This window comes from Eptatretus burgeri, chromosome 9, assembly GCF_056783735.1.
Source record: "Eptatretus burgeri isolate ZD-2024b chromosome 9, Ebu_testis_v1, whole genome shotgun sequence".
Taxonomy (NCBI): domain Eukaryota; kingdom Metazoa; phylum Chordata; class Myxini; order Myxiniformes; family Myxinidae; genus Eptatretus; species Eptatretus burgeri.
Window position 1 is genome coordinate 48,235,831 of NC_140969.1, and position 20,408 is coordinate 48,256,238.

Consider the following 20,408-nt stretch of genomic DNA (forward strand, 5'->3'; position numbering starts at 1 on the left):
TACATAACAAATCATCAATCAACGAGGACAAAGTAAAATATGTTCAGTAGAGGATATGGAGCGAGCAAATGAAAAATGTATTCAAAACATGCGTCTGCGCTGTTGTGTGAACTACTATGAAGTTTGGGATTACATATTATGTATGGATAATTGGGTCGAGGAGAGGGTGGGAAAAGCTTAAAACAAGGGGAATTTTTTTTTTAAATAGCAAAGAAAAATTTAAGTGGGGACAAAAACTTGCTTGGGAGAATTTAGAAATGTTGGAATGAAAAGGAGGGGGGGTGGTGAATGTAAGGGAGAAAATGCTAGCCAATTTAACTAAAAAGTGAGCACCTACTAGATACTTACTGTGGGAGGAGAGGGGCATAAAATTTTTGTTTTCAATTGAATAAAGTTAGAGAAAGCAGGAGGGGATGATAAAGAGTCCGAGAGGAAATAAGAGTAAAGAAATGAGAATGTAACATATCTGCAGACCCATTTCACAAATATCAACACATGTCAGTTTAACTTCCCCATGAATAAAGAAATGGAGAAAACTTACTTTTTTTACTGTAATCTGCCATCACCTGTATAAAAAAAGAGGAAAAAACAAGAAGAAGAAAAAAAAAAAAGAATGAAGGAATGCATTAAAGATGAAACTGATATTAAAACAAGAAGGCATCTGAAAATGCAAAGCCTCACAGCTTTGTATTCAGAATTCTTCTTCCAGATGCCAAACGGTACCTTTAACCTTTTGACCAAATTCTAAATTTGTCTTCTCCATATTCTCATAATAAATCTTTGTTGAAAATTTGTTGACAAAAGTTACAGCACGCGCACGCACGCACGCACGCACGCACGCACGCACGCACACACGCACGCACGCACACACACACACACACGAAAGTGATTGCAAAACACGATCTACCGCTGCACAGGAGATGGGCTAATAACAAACCAATGATGTGGTTGTGATTAACAGCTACCACCAAGCTAACACTATGTCTTCTTTTATATGCAGTACATGGCTGTGGTGCACCATTATTATCTCAGGCCACTGATGCAGTGCTCCCTGTAGGTTAGAGCAGGAATTAGTAATTTGTTCATGGTGCCAGCGGCGATAGCTCAACTCCTCGCAAAGAACACTGTGGGATATTTAACATCCACCAACTAATGCTGGCAGATGGGACTCTCAGTTTATCATGAGAGGGACGGCACATACGCTGATGAATCGACAGCTAACCCCACAAAAGCTTTGTCTGCAGAATTAGCTCAAAATTCCAATTAATCCTCAAGCTTCACTCATTTAATGGAGCATCAAGTGATCAAGAACTCACAGTCATTAGATCAAAGTAAGTGTAAAACACAGTTGCGAGCGAGTCGGTGACCAGGAAGTCATCACCAAGGAAAAGAAATTCTGTTGCCCTTTCAAACCACTTCACCATCTGAATCAAAAAAGAAAATAAAGTGTAATCAACAGGAAAGATGGAAAAGTTCAAATTACCAATGTCCATTATTATCAAAGAAGCGGCATCACTTGGAAATTAATTTTGACTGATCAGCGCCATGCCAAACAGAAAAAATCCCTTAAAGCATTTCCCCATGTTCCTTGATTACAGATGTATTTATGACAGCTAATGAGAGAGGAATACCAATAGTGGAGAGGCAGAGAATGAAAGATAGAAAGAGATGGAGCATTATGGGTTATAGAGTGTATACCATTGTGACCAAAAATATTGGCACCCTTGCACTTGCAGCCTATGGCTGTACTACAGAGTACAGCCGACCAGTGCAGCCAAGTGTGTGGTTCCGTTATGTGGATAACACTTTCGTAATCTGTCCCACTGACACCGTGGACTCCAAACATGAGGCCATCAGTAAAACTTTTCCTTCGATCAATTTCACCCATTAAGAGAAGAATGGAGCTCTTCGCTTCCGAGACACGCTCGTAACAAGGGATCCCAAAGGAACCCTGAAGGTCACAGCGTATAGAAATCCCACACACACACACCGACCGCTACCTCAACTTTGATTCATGTCATCCAATGGAGCACAAAAGATCAGTGATACACACCCTCTCAAAAAGAGCACAGGAGATACCATCCACCATGGAAGGCAAGATGAGAGAGGTGGACCATCTTCAAAAGGTTTTGAGCTAATGGTTACCCAGACAGCTTGCTACCAAAAAGGAGAACGATCCCACATGGCCCACACAACAGACTGGGAATGAAAGAACAACCCAGTGGGCTTTGTGTTCTTCCTTTTATACTGGGTTTATCGCAGAGGATCAGCACAGTATTCAAAATGGCAGGAGTGAGGGTAAGTTTAAAACCGGTCTTCACGCTCAAGAAAGCCCCTACGAGGGTAAAGGACAAGATACTGAGGAAGGACAGGGCAAGGGTTGTGTATGCGATACCCTGTGGTTGTGGAGCCAAGCATGCGCAAGAGACAGAGATGACATGAGGCCAATGTAGTGCTGAACACCGCAAGGCCTTCGAGTGCAATTATCCTAACAGGTCTGCCATTGCCAAACATGGGCTCGAGGCAGGGGACACCTATATGGGATAGTGTTAGCATTTTGGGCTCGACCCCAAACAGGACCAGAAGACGGATTCTGGAGGCTTGGCATGCAGAGAAAACGGTCACATCGATCACGCAGGAGGTGGTGGATTTACCGTTTGGACCTCTCTTGCATAAACACACCAGGGAATCCCAGACATTGCATGGGGATTCCACTTAGTATGTCATCCAGCTGAGCAGTCAGGACTAACCCCACCCCCCCCCCCGCCACCCCCAACCTCCCTCCCCACACCTCTTTTCCCCATATGGCCACGTTTCCACTGTTGTGAATTTACTTGGTACATGCATTTAGTGGCATGCTCGACTCCTGATGGTGTTTACTTGTAATGACAGTGAGCGATTATTTTCTGATGTTATCTGAAATGTTGTTTGGTGTAATCCAATTGGTTTACATGAGTGTTTCTTTGATCTGTTAATGTGCCAATGCTTTTTTTTTTTAATTAACGGCCAGAATGCGCTAATGACGTGATACGTGTGTTGAATGAATGGCTGTCCAGCTTGGACCACACCCACCTTTGGGTATTTAAGGGGATGTTGTGGTGATGTTCATCACCCTTAAGAAAGGTCAACAGGGGCATGGTGCATTGTACATATTGTTGATCGAAACTGTTGAGCCATTGTTTGTTTAATTAAAGGTTGGAGAATCTACCATCGAATCCGTTTATTATACTACCAACCGTATGTGTGTATATGTGTGTATATGTGTGTATATGTGTGTGTATGTGTGTGTATGTGTGTGTATGTGTGTGTATGTATGTGTGTATGTATGTGTGTATGTGTGTATGCGTGTGTGCGTGTGTGCGTGTGTGTGTGTGTGTGTGTGTGTGTGTGTGTGTGTGTGTGTGTGTGTGTGTGTGTGTGTGTGTGTGTGTGTGTGTGTGTGTGTGTGTGTGTGTGTGTGTGTGTGTGTGTGTGTCTGTGTGTGTGTGTGTGTGTGTGTGTGTGTGTGTGTGTGTGTGTGTGTGTGTGTGTGTGTGTGTGTGTGTGTGTGTGTGTGTGTGTGTATATATATGGATTTCAGAATCCAATCTGATGAATGCGTATAAACATCTCGGTCCTCAGACAGTTATTTCCAAAAATGCATGTCCAGGATAGACCCATCCCCATGTCTGGTGGGATTCTAACTGTGATGCGTTGAGAAGGGTAAAGAATAGATTCCATCTCTTGTGGAAAGCTCCTTTTTCTCTTTACGACAGACATTCATGTATGTGAGATAGCCGTAAGCCCAACGGAGGCTCAACACCCACCTCTTTCACCAACGTTGACACCCACCATTTTCCATCGACATTTGACACCCCATTTAGCAGCTCTATGGACACTACTGGCTCTTTTTCATATCGGGCTGAACATCGAGGTGATAATTGTTGACGTTTTATGAGCACTTCACATTTTCGCTCGGTCATTCTGGCAAATGTCTGCTTTCTGCCGTTCGTCCAGCACCACAAATATGGCATCGTAGGCCAGGAATGATCGCGAGATGGGCGGGTTGTCACGTGCAACGATGTGCAAATGGGCAGGGTGTGGAGTCTACTTGAAGCTCCGCCCAGACGGGCTGCCTATAAAGATGACAAGAGGACCGTTTTTTTAGTCAGTCAGTTGGCGATAGCTGATTGCGGTTTTGATAGCTTTGAGAGCGTTTCAGTCAGACGGCTGTTTCATTCAGTTCCAGTCAGACGCACGCACGCACACACTGTGGAAGCATATGAACCGCATTTCCCCATTGTCTCAGGTCACTCACATGCATTTGATTTTTCATTTACAGATGCTTTCCGACGGTTCAGTGATGTTTCCTTATGTATCAGCTTCAATGTCCGTCGGCAAGCAAAATTTGAGCTTTCTGCGTCACCCAGAAGGCACCGATCTTAAATATCAGTCAATGATTAGAAAAAAATATATCTATTGTTGTGGATTTTCACCCGTTCGGCGTGCGGGCGACCACCTTTAGCTAAATTGCGGCCGCGCGCGTCCACCGAATGTGCAATAGAGTCGTAGCTTTCGGATCAATGCCGAAACCCAGCTACGGGTGTTGTTAACCACACCATAAACCAGCCAACTCTTCTGTCCACGCGCTGCAAGGTCGATCGCCGAATTGTCGATGGACCTAATTATTCGCGCAAACAGAAATGCCGGGGATTCATACCTCAACGGAGTCTGCACGAAAACGAGCCGCTTTAAGCAGCTCGTTCCGTTTGCGATTGCCGAGCGGTTTTGTATCGCCAAGCCTCGTCGGACCAGATGTACGTTTTATCGGCTATTAGTCAGCCAGCTAATTATTCCGAATGCAATTATGACAGTCAATGGCAGGAAAGGACGCAGCGAGCAGGTGACATTCAACAATGGGGACATTTATTTGTACACGTAAGCGATGCAATGAATGGGGGTAGGGGACAAGACACGAGCAAAACCGACAGTCGATATCTATTTATTATGTACGTGCACTTAGAACAATTCTACTTACGGACAAGGCGCCACAGACTTTCATGCAAAAACCCCAGAAAAGAAAGATAGAACTGGGCTCATAAGCCTTTAATGTTCCTCGGAGCTGGGATGACCGAAGGAGCTTCGCGAGGCCGTGCAGGTTACCTTTGTTGTCCTCGAGGCAACTCGATGGGTCTTTTGGTCGGCGACCCTCCATATGTCCCAATTGTCAACATGGTAGCTGTTGTAACGGCAGCTTGGTTGGTCCAGGGCCGAGCAGCGCGCCCGACTTTCCACGGCTGTCTCCCGACTCTGACTCTCGTCTCCAGACCCGAACTCCACTCGACTGGACTCACCAACTCGACTCCACTCACCCACTCTACTCTCGGCATTCCAACACGGCCCTTTTATCGGGTCCGGGGAATCCGCCCCTCCTTTCTCGGCGCGTGGGGGAAAAAATCATAGGAGTGATAGAGTTGTTTTTCTTCGGAGCATACTTTATGTAACCGTCACTTTTGTTTACCCGTTCTGAGGGACCCGCCCCAACCGTCAATCCTGTTTTCGTCCCAGAATATCGGAGCGGGAGTTGAGTTGTTCTTTTTGGTTGTGGAGATGCCGTGGTAGTAAACTTTGTGGCGTTGTGGTGGAGGTGGCATGGTTGTGGAGTTTGTTGGCGTTTTGGTGGAGGTGGCGTGGTTGTAGAGATGTTGTTTGTGGAGATGTTGGCGGTTGTGGAGAAGGTGGTGAGGAGATGTTTATGGTTGTGGAGAAGGTGGTGAGATGTTGTTTAAAATAAAGATAGAAAAGAATAAGAATACCTCAAGATTCACAGCCCTGCACACGAATAAATCCCGTTATACATCGGTGGGGAAATCTAACCTGAACACACACTTATCGACATAACTGATCTTCGGGGAACCTGAATGGTGTTCTGTGAATTTCCACAACCGTAACACGACCCCCTCCCCTTTTTACAGACTCGTCCCGAGTCATCAAATTTTTGTGTGCCTTCATGTGCAAGTTCTCCCCTAGTACGATTTACCTTTAGATCCCCGAGTGCGACATTTGGTGTATCCTTGTCCCAAAAGTAAATAACCTTACGAGCTGTGTAACAAACTAGACAAACTCTCTCGTACAGACGACTTAACTAAAATTGCCGGCGCTACGACACGCATGCAGGGGGGAGCAAAACTCATGTACAATTTTAACTTAACTTATAAATTTTACACTAAACCATGGCTCAGGACTGATGGACTCTGTTGGAAAAAGGGCATGGCAAAGTTATTCAGTATTTTAGGGTGAGCGCTCCGCAGCTGAAGGTCGGATGTCTTCGGGGCCTGTTCAAAAGGCCCCGTTGTCTGTCACAGAACCTTTTCATGTCTTCAGCTGCTGGAGGCAACTCACCCCAACCCGGCATGTCATATGCCATCCCACAGGCTATTCTTGAAGCAGGGAGCCAGTCTGCCCAAATGCAGTCTCTGGCTCATGAAACAAATACAGGTATGAATACAAGAAGGTAGCTGGTTGCCCATTGCAGTCTCAGCCCCACCCCCCTAAAATGAGCGCAGTTGAGCAGTGAACACAAACGGTGCACGGGCTGCACCAATGCAGTCCCCGTGTGCGGCTGCCTGCCGGCAGAATACTGGATGGGCACTGACGCAAGCAAACACAATGGTCGGCAGGGCTGCCTGCAGGGCAGTCCCCGCAACTTGTGCAATGATCCTGGCGCACATGGTGATGGATGGAACAGGGGAAAACACAAACACAAGGGCTAGCAGGCATGGGGTCAAGACAGAGGCAGGCAGACAAGGCATGGCAAGGCCGGAACAGGCTGCTGTGGCACAAACAGGCCGGCCTCTTGTCTCGTTCTGGAGGTTTGTGGAGGGAGTGCGGTGATGCCGGCAGGTCTGAAGGCGGGCTCGGACCTACCCTACTGTCTCCTTCCCAACCTATCGCCTTTGCCTGTCTCTGTCCATACCCACTCCCTGAGTTTGTCAAAATCCAAATTTAGCCCAATATTATTTTTATTTATTGTATTTTATTTCCTTCTATAACTCGTCTCCCTAACTCCCTTTATAGTCTCTGTCCAGCTAATCTACCATGTCACCGAGCCTACTCCCAACCCCTATGTTCCTTCCTGGAGGGGAATAAAGGAGAGCAAGGGTCCTGTCTTGAGGCCCAATGAAGCCTCAGAATGGCCTCCTCAGATCTCAGCAATCTAACCCAAGGTGGATCCAGCGGCCTACAACGAGAGCGAAGGGATGGATGGTGCGGAGGGGTACACTTCCCGATCTACCCTAACATTCATTAACCTTAAACTACCCCTGGGCTTTCAACAACCGCCTCTGACTTAATCTATTGGTTCTACCAACCAAGATTCCCGTCGCCTGTGTTTGTGTCCTCACAAATTTGGGCCTTGCCCTCGATTTTTCATCCATGCAATCGCACGGTTTCGTGGCTGGGCAGCGCGGCTCACTTGGCAGGAACTAACTACCCTCTGACGATTCTCCAACTATGGCACCCCCGGGCCCTGTGACTTTCTCCGAGCCTACTAGCTCCCTAAAACCTGGGGAGTGCCCTCCATGGCTACTCCCCCTCGATGCTCACGTGGCAGGCTGGCACCACGGGCCCCTTTTCCTGGGTGCCCATGACACTGCCCACGTGGCTATTGGCACGACGGGCCCCGCATCATGCGGGCCCACTACTACGCTATCCCGGCCCCTCTTGGACCCTTGGCCTACCGCGGCCGACTAGCCCGGTGCCCGGGGTGCCCACTAAGCGATACTCACCGTTCGCAGCCACGCTCCCAGCCCATCAACAGGACTCCTGCACCCCTCCAAACGGGTTTCGAGCCTACATTCGCACCAACCGCAAAACGACCTCCAATTTGTTAATTTGACTCACCCACTAACTCACATTACTCTGACCCCAGGGTCCCTTGGGTGGGAATCACCCCCCCCCCCATCACTCATCGCACCATGCATGCCACATTCACTCCATTCACACAGGCCCGCTGGCCCTCACTTACTCATTGTCTTTCAATTCATTTCTCAACTCACATCGCTGAACACTGCCATTCTTATCACTAAATCCCTCAACTAACTCCTGCTCCATCGTCGTCCCTTAAAATATAGCACATCCTTTTAACTCTACGTAGCTAAGCTACGTCCCCACTACACATTCAATGTCTGTCAGTGTCCTCAAATTCTCTTTTCCATTTCCCATCCTAAATCTAAACTGAAATCCCTCGAACTAATCCATCCACGGGCTCCATGAGGAACAACCTCTGTCCCCATGAAGCCAGTCTAACTATTACTAACCCATCCCGCTAGCTAGTGCCTTCCTATGCCCTAAGCAAGGGGGTCTCCTACCCCTTGCCCAGGGAATCCTGTTTACCTGAAGTGGCGAGGCTTGCTTTTCTCTTTTTTTTTTATGTGCACCAGCGCGGCAACTCGCAGCCTGCGCTTCTTGTCCCTTCTCGGACGGTAACATCCGGCCGGGAGTCCCCTCCTGCCAGATTCCAACCATACGTGCAGCCACGACATCACCCTGCGCATCCCAAGCAAGCCTCGCGTTTCGAGGGGTTCCCCACACGAGCACATGTGCTCTGCTCGTCTGCAACCTGCGCCACGGAATCCCCAATGACGTCACTCGCACCCCGAAACAGCGCGATTTCTCGCGCAAGCCTGGGCACGCGTAACGCATCGGGGAAACCACTTTGCACGCTCTGCGAACAGAACGTGCAACGCAGGTCACACGGAGCTTTACATACACGCTCGCCTGGAGAACCCATCCGATCCAAATTCATATTTCCAGCCTAGCTTCTGTCTGTCCGTGGGATCGGCTTGCATCCACCATGTGCGTTTCTGGACCGGATTTCACTTGCGCAGGCGCGCACGCGGCGGCCTCGTGTGAAGCATAGCACGGACCCCGCGCGCGCTGCTGTGCGAATCCGGCACGGTCCTCGAAACGGCTACGGCCGCTACATGGCCCTTGTCCCTCGTCTGGCGCCGTCTTTGTCGCCATTCAACACCTGCACTCCCACGTGCCATGTCGCTCACACACCTTAAGGCCCGGTCACACCTTGACGTTTTAGCCAACGTATGCCGATTTTTGAATTTTTTTTCTAAAACGCTGGCACACGTTGAATACGTTATGGGTAAGTTTTGATAATATTGGGAGCACGCTGAAAAACACTGCCATACGTCGTTGTATGTTGGCCTTAAACGTTGTACTTTTCGGTTGTCCTCAAATTTTTTCATGCTTGAAATTTCACGACGTATGCCGGCGTATGACTCACACGTTCCGCTACGCTGGCCACAAGTTGTATGCACGGTCTGCGATCGCTTACAGACGTCAACACATGCTACTTGTAAGTTAATCATAAGTTGAGACACGCCGAGGTAACGTTTAGCGTACCCGAAACTTATTTCTAACCTATGATTAACGTGTTGTTGGCACGTTACACGATCGTTGCCACACATCGACAGACGTTACTTTTAAGTTACTCATAGGCTGAAAGACGTCGGTATAATGGATCGTCCTTGCGTCAGCGTCCACGGCCACGGCCAGGACACTTATTTGCAGCATTCTTCAAACTTTTCTTCGGCATGATGAGGATGTTCACACTTCGATGTCTAGCTTGGCTGTGATTCCAATTGTCCATCGGCAGCGTCTATTTAAAATAGTCGAGTTTGAGCGTTTTAACACGTTCAGAAGAAACGCTTCAAATTTCAAAACCTCAGCGTCAAAAAACAAAGGCGAGTGACAGCAATTTAAATCGTTCATTGTAAACAATGAAAATAGTTGAGTGGTACCGTTTAAAAGTCGTTGAGTGTAAAAAAAATCCAATTGTTGAGCGCAAGCGTCTACTTTCAATAGTGGAGATGCAGCCATTTAAATCGTTGAGTGGCAGCCTATGAACCTACCCGTGGACACGCGGACGCAAGGAGGATCCATCATAACCCACACCCTCCCCCTCACACTCACCTACTACTGCCAACATGAACAAACTACTACTAATACTAATACTAATACTGATACTGATACTGCTGACATGGACATCGACTCAAAAAGGAACTCGAAAACACTGTTGGGTTCCCCTTTTATGAGCAGCATTTTTATATACCAATTCCCAAAACTGCTGGGAACACGTCTTTATATGGCAGTTGTAAGCTAGAAACACGTTAATTTATTTTTTTTTTGTCGACCGGAAGACGTCATTGGAATACGTCTACATACGTCGATGTGTGTTGGGACTACGTACAGAATTGGTTCAAAGCAAGTCAAACATAAGTTAGAAATAAGTTTCGCATAAAAAAGACATTACCGCGACGTGTTTCGACTTAAGTAGCCTTTGTGGACGTGTGTAAGCGTCCACATATCGTGTGTAAAACTTATCCCCATCGCATGCGGAACGTGTAAAAAATACGACGAGTACGTCGTAAAATTTTGAACATGTTTAAAATTACTTGCCGTACTCTACTTACTACGACGTATGATAGCGTACTTTAGCGTTGTACTCACGCATACCAAACTTACTCATACCGTATTTGACGTGCCCCCAACGTTTTAGACACATTTTTCTTAGGTCGGCATACGCTGGCAAGATTGCCAAGGTGTGACCGCGATGTTGACACTTCCATTTCTACGGCAGTTATGATTCGAATCGTTGTGCGTCAGCCTTTTAATAGGCTACGTCACGACATCGTTGGCGATGCGTGCAACGCGCTATGCCGAAGTTAGACTATCGTTGGGCATCGGTTGTGTAGGCCGACAACAGGTTCAGCATTCGTTGGTATAAGTTATCTATAACACAACGAAACGTTCTGTGTCCATTACTAATATGTTATGCATACGACCAACTCGTTATGAATACGTCCGAATCTTAAAAAAAAAAACATCAAAAGTTCAACGTCAGCCAGCGTTTTACATACATTTTAATACGTTGCCATCGCTGGCTAAAACGTCAAGGTGTGACCGGGCCTTTACCATGACACTCTCACTCAGACACGCGTTTGTGTTTTCGCACTACCAACCGCCATCTCCCTCTCATACTGTGACCTCACACACGTGGTTTCTCTCACACATCGTGCTTCTTCCACACGCGGTTTCTCTCACACATGGCCTTTCACCCACGCTATGCGCACGTTTCAGCACGCATTTCGCCCAGTGGCGTGCAGAGGGGGGGGGGGGTGATGATGCGTTGGCCCCGGGCATCCATTGGATGGGGGCATTCAATCAGAGAAGGAAATAAGATAGTAATTTTAAAATTTCAGTGGTGATAAATCAATTTTTGGAGGTTCACCACACTGCAGAGGCAGTTGTTAGCCCTTTATTCCTTTAACATGGTGTACCCTTTCTGTCTAGAGAAAATGGTGCTTCTCCCCATCCCCCCACACGCATGCGCATGATGTACGTGGTGTAACCATCAAAAGCAACAAGCAGACGTGGCTGTTCGTTCCTGCATTTCCTCGAGTCATAACTCGTCTTTTCTTCAGCTTTTTGTGCATCTAGATTAGTTATTTTACCTACTCAGGTCAGTGAATAGCTCCAGAATGGGTGCAACTATGTTTTTTTATAGGTTTTTTGGTGATATTTAATGAAATATTTATGTGGGATGTAGTAAGAGTGAAGCCTGGATGATCAGAAGACTGCTATGGCATTTAATCTCGGAATAGGAGCCATTTATTCCTTAACATGTTAATATTAGAGTACAGATACCACTAATTTGCAAGTCCATGATATAAATTGCACAAAATTATCAGTGGAGAATCGGTGTGAAATAATTTGATACGAAGGAACAAAGAAATGAAATATGGTTTATCCGTCTGCAACTGACCGATTGCACTGAACAACAAAAAACTTTTACTGGAGATGTGTAAAGTGATTTAGACTAATTTGGGTACGCTGATTTCAAAAATCATAACCGTTTTGCTGTATCACGTCAGGATTTTCAGTAACAGAAATATTCCCATTGCCTAGAAGTCAGGATTTCAATGAAATTTACAAAAATTCATTTATTTCATCATGAATGCTTCAAAATTATAGAAATTACAGAAAAAAACTCCACTAGAATGTAATTAAAAATGCTTTAGGCATTTGGCTTTGCGTTTGTGCTGCTCTGTGTCAGTTTCACGATGCAGGAACCAGCAGAAATCACCCATCATGTTCGGGTTGTGCCGCCCTTGGTAACGCGTCTCCATGAGTGAAATCTCTTGGTGGAATCGCTCGCCGTGCTCGTCCGAGACTGCTCCCAAGTTGTCAGGGAAGAAGTTCAGGTGCTGGTGTAGGAAATGGATTTTCAGGGACATCCTGGAGCCAAGTTTCCTGAAGGACTCCAGCAGCTGCTGCACTATTTCTTCATAGTTGTCCGCGCGCTCGTTCCCCAAGAAGTTGTCCGTCACAGCTTTGAAGCTCCTCCACGCTGCCAGCTCTTTGGGGTTTAGAGTTGTCGGAAAAGTTTCGTCCTTCATAATCTGTCGGATTTGCGGTCCAACAAAGACACCAGCCTTGATCTTGGCCTCCGACAAGGTGTTGCCAAACTTTTCCTTGAGGTATAAAAACCCACGCCCATTCAGATCCATTGCCCGTACAAAACTTTTCATCAAGCCGAGCTTTATGTGGAGTGGTGGAAGGAAAACCTTGGCTGGGTCGACAAGGGCGACATGCTTCACGTTGTGTCGACCAGGTACATGCTCTTTTCGCTCTTCCCAATCTTTCTTCGTCCAGTGATTCTTGTCGTCTCTGCTATCCCAGAGACAAAGGAAGCACATGTATTTCGTGTAGCCTGACTGCAGCCCTAACAACAGCGCCACCACTTTCAAGTCTCCGCAGATGTGCCAGTTGAAGTCATTGTACTTGATGGAATCAAGCAGCTGCCGCATAGTCTCATAGGTCTCTGTCATGCCGAACGCGTGAGCCAGTGGGACTGATGGTTTCTCGTTGCCATTGTGGAGCAAAACAGCCTTCAAGCTGTTCTTCCTCGAGTCGATGAAGAGGCGCCAGTCTGCAGGATCGTGATCACACCCAAGTTCTTTCAACAGACCGTTGATGTCACTGCAGAATGTCATCGTGTCTTCCATCTCAAAGAACTCAGCCATGTCTCTGTGACGTGCTCTGAACAAGGATATCTTGGTGTTAGGTTCAAGTAGATTCCACTGCTGCAGCCTTGATTCAAGCAGCTCTGCCTTCGCCTTTGACAGCGAGAGATCTCTTACAAGATCATTTAAGTCTCCCTGGTTCAGAAGGTGTGATTCTTGAGTGTCGGGTTCAAAAGGTTCATCATCACCATCCTCTTCACCACTGCTTACAGCTATGTTCTGATCAGCTGGAGGTGTTGGAACGGGGTTCTCGTCATCATGAGGCACAGGTTTACGAGCAGAGACGCAGTCAGTGTACTTGATGTGACCTTTATTCTTCTTGTTGAAGCCGGCGATGCTTGTGCAGCAGAAATAACAATCATCATGATGATTCTGCGGCTCACGCCATATCATGGGCACCGCAAATGGCATGCTCGCGCGCTTGCCCACCAACCACCGAGTCAAGGTTGTGTGACAGCTTGTGCAGCAGATGTGTGGTGCCCAGCTCTGTTCTTGGTCCCCCACCTTACACCCGAAGTAGTGAAAGTAGGCGGCCTTCATTTTCACTGCTGTAGATATACTTCGCTGTTGATCTTTTTTGGTATACCGACCACAGACATAACAGAAGTTGTCAGGATGATTGGTACAGGAACGCCTACTCATCTTTATCTGAAAGAAAGAAATATAACACAAGTTAACAACAATTGTACGAAATAGACATGTTAAAGACATATGTAAATTTCATTGAAATCCTGACTTCTAGGCAATGGGAATATTTCTGTTCCTGAAAATCCTGACGTGATACAGCAAAACGGTTATGATTTTTGAAATCAGCGTACCAAAATTAGTCTTAATCACTTTACACATCTCCAGTAAAAAAAAAAAATTTGAAATTTGTTGTTCAGTGTTGTTTACCATTTTCTTCCCATTTTCTCATGCGTCTTGCGGTTTTTGAGATAGAAAATGAAATGTTACGAGTATTTTGTGCGCTTATTATTATCGAGTTTCAGAATTATTGCAGTGTAGTTTATTCTCCACAACCACGCCATCTCCACATCACAGCACCCTCCTCAGCAAACAGCGGCAAAATGCCGTTGTTACGAACTCGCGGCGCAACAGGGGGAGCCACATTCCAGCGTCTGTGTACAATCAGCCGTCCAAACGGCTGATTTGCATAAACGGATCAAGCCGGGCTTTGTCCTGGAAAAGGCCAGCCAGTCAGAGGTGAAAGGGGCGGAGCCAGTCTGGGGTGAAGGTTCAGAGGTGAAAGGGGGGGAAGCGCCGATTTCAGGTGGCGAAACCTCCAACAGCTTCTCTCCTCGGGCTATAAAAAGCCGCGTTGGTAACACGCAGGGAGTTGGTGGTGGAGCTGTTATCTATAACAATATTATTGTTTTAATTTTAATGGTTTGATCTCCAATTAAGATTTTTTTGTTCTCTTATCTACAAATACAAGAATGAATATTTGTTCAAGAGAAAATAAGCTTGTCTCAGAAGTGTGTAAGTTAGTAATCACTTTGTACATATATATATATATACATTTTTTTTTTCTTCAGATGTCTCAGATGAAGAAAGTACAACCGAGTGGAGCACAGAACAGGAAAAAAAAAAAGAGGGGCAGAGTCGACGATGAGTCCCATCAAAGAGGGGCATTAGATGCATGGATAAAAAGAAGTAAAGAAGAAGTAGGAGAACCCCTGGAGAAGTAAAAGATGATGTGGGTGCAGAGAAGGACTTTTCTGATACGGATTCAGCTCGGTCAGAACATAATACTCTCTCTCCTCAGTCTCGTTGTCAGGATGATGATCCATGTGAAGAAAATAAAGAAGATTTTAGCATATTTTTGCAAAGAAGCGATCTTGGCTGTTTGAAGAAACCGATTCCAGATCATTTGAAGATGACAATATTACAACATGGCCCTGAAAGATATCAGAATAAAAGTGGTCAATTTGCTGAGAAGGATGGGAGATTATTTTCCAAACAGTGGTTTTATAAAGTTTCCACAAACGGAGAAATTGTGGAGAAAATGGTTGTTATACTCTCCATATCGGAAAGCATGCTACAGTTTTGTTTGCTTTTTGTTTTCAAAGTAGCATTTGTCGTCTGTGTCAAACTTTGTAAAGGAAGACGGTTTCTCCACTTCGAGAAAATTAAATCCAAGAATACCTAACCATGAGAAAAGCCCTTCTCATAGAGCTCACATGAGGGAAAACCTGAACCTCATAGTTCGACTCCATCATTGAACTGCAATAGATGCTGAACTTCAACAGCAAATGTCTGCTGAAAAGAAAATATGGAAAGCTATAACTGAAGGGAATGTCGAAGTTGTATCCTTTCTGGCAAAACAGAATCTGGCCGATCGTGGACATCGAGGAGAAGGAATATCTGGGTTATCAGAGCCAGGGGAGACAGTCAGTGAAAATACAGGAAACTTTCTAGCAACAATCAGACTTTTGGCCAAATATGATGACATCTTAGCAAAACACTTGCAGAGAGGGAAAGAGAAACCAAAAAGTGTCACCTACTTGTCCAACAGAATTCAAAACGAAATAATCAATCTTGGTGAAACTGTCACGAAAAATATAATTTCCGAAATTAAGGACACAAAATATTTTAGCATAATGCTGGATTCAACCCCAGATATTGCCCATGAAGATCAGGTTTCTGAAATTCTGCGTTACGTTCATATTGATGAAAACAGAAAAGTAGAAATAAAGGAGACATTTCTGGGATTTTTTCAAGTCAACAAGAAAGATGCAGTCAGCCTGTAAATAAAATTCAGGAAAAATTGGAGGAAGACAAAATTTCCATGAATGACTGTCATGGTCAAGCATATGATAATGCAGCAGTTATGGCTGGAGTGAGAGGAGGTGTTCAACAAAAAATTATTGAAGTTAACCCAAAAGCTGTGTTTGTGAACTGCTGTGTTTGTGAACTGCGAACCACAGCCTCAATTTGGCCTGTGTCCATGCAAGTGAGGTGCAACCTGTTACATTTTTTGGCATTCTGGAAAAACTCTACTTGTTTTTCTTCATCTACTTCTCGTTGGGAAGTGTTAAAATCTTTTGTCACTCGGACTGTGAAAAGACAGTGTGACACAAGATGGAGTTCCAGCCATGATGCTTGCAAGTAATCCACGAAGAGTGTGACAACGTTATTGCAAGCCTTCAACACCTGCTGGAAGGAGAATTTTCAAGGGAAACTAAATCTGATGCAGGATCGTGACTGAACTCTATTCAACAGTTCCCATTTCTCGCTTTATTAAATTTTTGGTACTCAGTTTTATCATCAGTGGAGAAAGTCTCAAAACGTTTTCAGGATCCGAAAATGGGGTTCCATGAAGCTTCTTGTGATCAGGTCAGGTCAGGTATGGGAGCATGTGCCAGAACAGCGCGTCGCTGCGTCCACTTTCCGCCGGTACTCCAGGGGCCTCCGTCTGGCCATCCCCCAGGCAGATGCCAGGCCCATCCCCATCTCCTTGAGATCCTTGTGATCTGAGAGGGCTTATTCATATCTTAAATTTGAAGAATGACGAAATTATCGACAATGCAATAGATTTAGCCAATGAATAGTGAAAATTGGGGAATACCATTTGCACGAACAAGGAGAAGAAGAATAATGCCTGGAGAGTCAGCAAGAGATAGTGGACTGACGGCACAAGAAGAAATGAATAGAGTAATGATATCGATTGTGAACAGATAAAAACTGAAATTGAAGACCACAGTGTCCGTCTTCAAAGACTCTGTGACCGATTTTCTTTTCTTCTGAACTTGAATTCAGTAGTGATTGAAGATGAACAAGAAAGAGAGAAATTAAAAAAGGAATTTTCAGACTTTGCAAGTTATTATGACAATGATGTGGTTGCAATTCAGTTATATGACAAAATTATTGATTTTGTGATGCTCCTTCGAGCTGGAGGGAATAGACTTCCCCCTGATCCTAAAGATGCTCTGGAGTCTTAAAGGCCCAGTCACACCTTGACGTTTTAGCCAGCAATGGCAACGTATTAAAATGCATGTAAAATGCTGGCTTACGTTGAACTTTTGATGTTTTTTTTTAAAGATTCGGACGTATTCATAATGACTTGGTCTTATAACGTATTAGAAACGGACACAGAACGTTTCGTTGTGTTATAGATAACTTATACCAACGAATGCTGAACCTGTTGTCGGCCTTCACAACCTATGCCCAACGATACTCTAACTTAGGCATTGCGCATTGCACGCATCGCCGACGATGACGTGGCGTAGGTTATGGAAAGGCTGCCGCACAACGATTCAAATCATAACCGTGGCAGAAATGGAAGTGTCAACATCGCAGTCACGCCTTGGCGATCTTGCCAGCGTATGCCGACCTCTGAAAAATGCGTCTAAAACGCTGGCGCATGTCGAATACGGTATGGGTAAGTTTGGTATGCGTGAATAGAACACTAAAGTATGCTATCATACGTCGTATTAAATGGAGTACGTCTTGTAATTTTAAACATGTTGAAAATTTTACGACGTACTTGCCGTATGACACACGCTCCGCATGCGATGGGAATAAGTTGTACGCACGATATGCGATCGTTGACACACATCGACACATGTTACTTGAAAGGAACGCATAAGTCGAAACACGTCAAGGTAATGGTTAGCGTCAGTGTTCCAGACTCCCGGTTTTTTTTTTTTTCTTCGGTATGACGGTGTTCAGTGTACAGTGCGGTTATGATTTAAATCGTTGAGCGGCAGCCTATTAATTATATTATATTATAACCGCACTAGAAATCGAAGTGTCAAAATCACCATCATACCGAAGGAAGGAAGAAAAAAAAAATTAAAAATAAAACCAGGAAGTCTGGAACTGACGCTAACCATTACCTTGATGTGTTTCGACTTATGAGCACCTTACAAGTAATGTGTGTCGATGTGTGTCACCGATCACGTAACGTGAGTACAACACGTTACTCGTAGGTTAGAAATAATTTTCGGGTATGCTAAACATTACCTCGACGTGTTTCGACTAATGCGTAACTTACAAGTAACGTGTGTCGACGCGTGTCAACGATCGCGTGACGTGCCTACAACTTATGGCCAGCGTTATGCGGAAAGTGCGAGTCATACGCTGGCATAAGTCTTAAAATTTCAAGCATGGAAAATTTGAGGACAACCGAAAAGTACAACGTTTAAAGCCAGCATACGACGACGTATGGCAGTGTTTTTCAGCGTGCTCTCAATGTTATCAAAACTTACACATAACGTATTCAACGTGTACCAGCGTTTTAGACAAATTTTCCAAAAATCGGCATAAGTTGGCTAAAACGTCAAGGTGTGACTGGGCCTTTACTGCAGTATGGGAGGGATGTCTTTCCGATGCTGTGCGTTTCATACAGATTACTGCTTACAATCACAAGGTGTGAAAGGTCATTTTCAAAACTAAAATTAATAAAAACATATCTGAGGTCTTCTATGTCACAGGAGCGACTGACCAACCTGGCTTTAATAAGCATTGAAAAAGAATTTCTCACAGCTGACGTAAAAATTGAAGTAGTTCAGGTGTTTTGTGACAGGAGGTATCATTTGGGGAAAAGAGCTCAATAAATTTGATTGATTTATATTAAAATCGAATAAAGTGTTTATTTCATGTTTCATCTGTGTTTATATTTTCAAAATGTTTCCTTTCTCATAATATTTCTCAGTATATTAGGCCTTGTACTTGAGTCTTTGGGGCATACAATCAAGATTTGCCCCAGGCATCACCAGACCTCTGCACGCCACTGATTTCGCCACACTCACAATCACACACCTACCGGGACAACCACACTGGGAATTCGCGCCACCACAAGCGCTCCCGGGGCCTCCATACCCCCCAAGCTCCGCGTGTACCCGTTCACAACACTCGCCCCCCACCCCCAAACTCGCACAGAGCGACCGGACCCACCTGGTCGCGATCCGCTTCAAGGGGGCATTTTCCCTCCCCTCGTTCCTGAAGGAGGCTATCCTGCTGCTCGCACCGGGTCATGACACATTCCGCCAGCTCACCCCCATTGTCCCTCACCAACTCCATGTGTGTGTGTTCGTCTTTAGTTTCATTTAATTCACCCTCTATGTGTCTATGTGTCTCTACCCGTGTCTCTGTTATTTATTTTAATTCCTGCGTCTCCCTTCGTTTCTCTGTTAATTCCGTCACCTCATTCATTACCTCAGTTTCTTCCCTTGTTATCCATGGCTCCGTCACCATTAAATTTTCCGTCGTCACCTCCAAGTGTCTCGTCCAACACGTCTCCCAAATTATTGTGACCTCACCCGTTTCCATTGCGGGACCGACACAATCCACACTCCCCTTCGTTGGTTCGGTGTCTCTGCCATTTTGTGCTCTGTTGTCCGCGTTTCGCTACGCGCAGTTGCCACGATTGGCTTTTGTCCAGCCTGAAGATTCAGCTCCATGCTCTGTATTTCACCCCGTTGGGTTTGCATATCGTCCCTCAGTGCATCCGTTTTGTTTTTCATTCCTTCTTTTATCGCTCGCGCATTTTCCTTCATTTCTTCCTTCATCTCTTGCATCATCTGCATAATCATTTCTCTCATCCGATCAGTGGCCGGATTCGCACGTGGGGGGGGGGGGGGCGTTCGTCCGCCGCCCCGCCACTGCGCCCATTTCGGAATCTGCATTTATTTGCGGGGAATAGTCAACCTGCATAACGGAGAACTGCACGGTGACCTCGTCCTGAGCCATAGATTCGCTTAATTCTAAATCTATTTCTAATCCCTCCTGCCACCGCTCACCTTGAGTTGCCATTTTGCGTATCGGAAATAATTTAAACTCTGAATTTAATGGAACTGAAGGGTCGCCTCGCACACCCTTGATCCGGTTCCGTTAATTTGGAGGAGGATGGATTTGAATCCCACTTCCTGACAACAGTGTTGTGGATTTTCGCCCGTTCGGCGTGCGGGCGACCGCCTTTAGCTAAATTGCAGCCACGCGCGCCCACCGAACGAGCAATCTAGTCATAGCTTTCGGATCAACGCCGAAACACAGCTCCGGGTGTTGTTAACCACACCATAAACCAGCCAACTCTTCTGTCGACACGCTACAGGGTCGATCGCCGAATTATCAATGTACCTAATTATTCGCGCAGACATAAATGCCGGGGATTCATACCCCAACGGAGCCTGCACGAAAGCGAGCTGCTTTAAGCAGCTCGTTCTGTTTGCGATTGCCGAGCGGTTTTATATCGCCAAGCCCCGTCGGACCAGATGTACGTTTTATCGGCTATTAATCAGCCAGCGAATTATTCCGAATGCAATTATGGCAGTCAATGGCAGGAAAGGACGTAACGAGCAGGTGACATTCAACAATGGGGACATTTAT

General features: G+C 45.6%; 1 protein-coding gene across 6 annotated transcripts in view; it reads right to left on the reverse strand.

Moving 5' to 3' along the window:
• The window catches only part of LOC147020089 (uncharacterized), a 190,478-nt gene that overhangs the window by 139,597 nt on the left and 30,473 nt on the right, over window positions 1–20,408 (reverse strand). For 5 of the 6 annotated variants that reach the window (XM_085895125.1, XM_085895126.1, XM_085895122.1 and 2 more), the window contains exons 5-7: window positions 3,807–4,115; window positions 1,317–1,424; window positions 542–566 (exon numbers count right to left, since the gene is read on the reverse strand). In XM_085895125.1, coding sequence (XP_085751251.1) covers window positions 542–566; window positions 1,317–1,424; window positions 3,807–4,115 — 442 coding nt within the window. The remainder of the gene's footprint in view (window positions 1–541; window positions 567–1,316; window positions 1,425–3,806; window positions 4,116–20,408) is intronic. The other variant, XM_085895127.1, reaches the window with a different exon arrangement.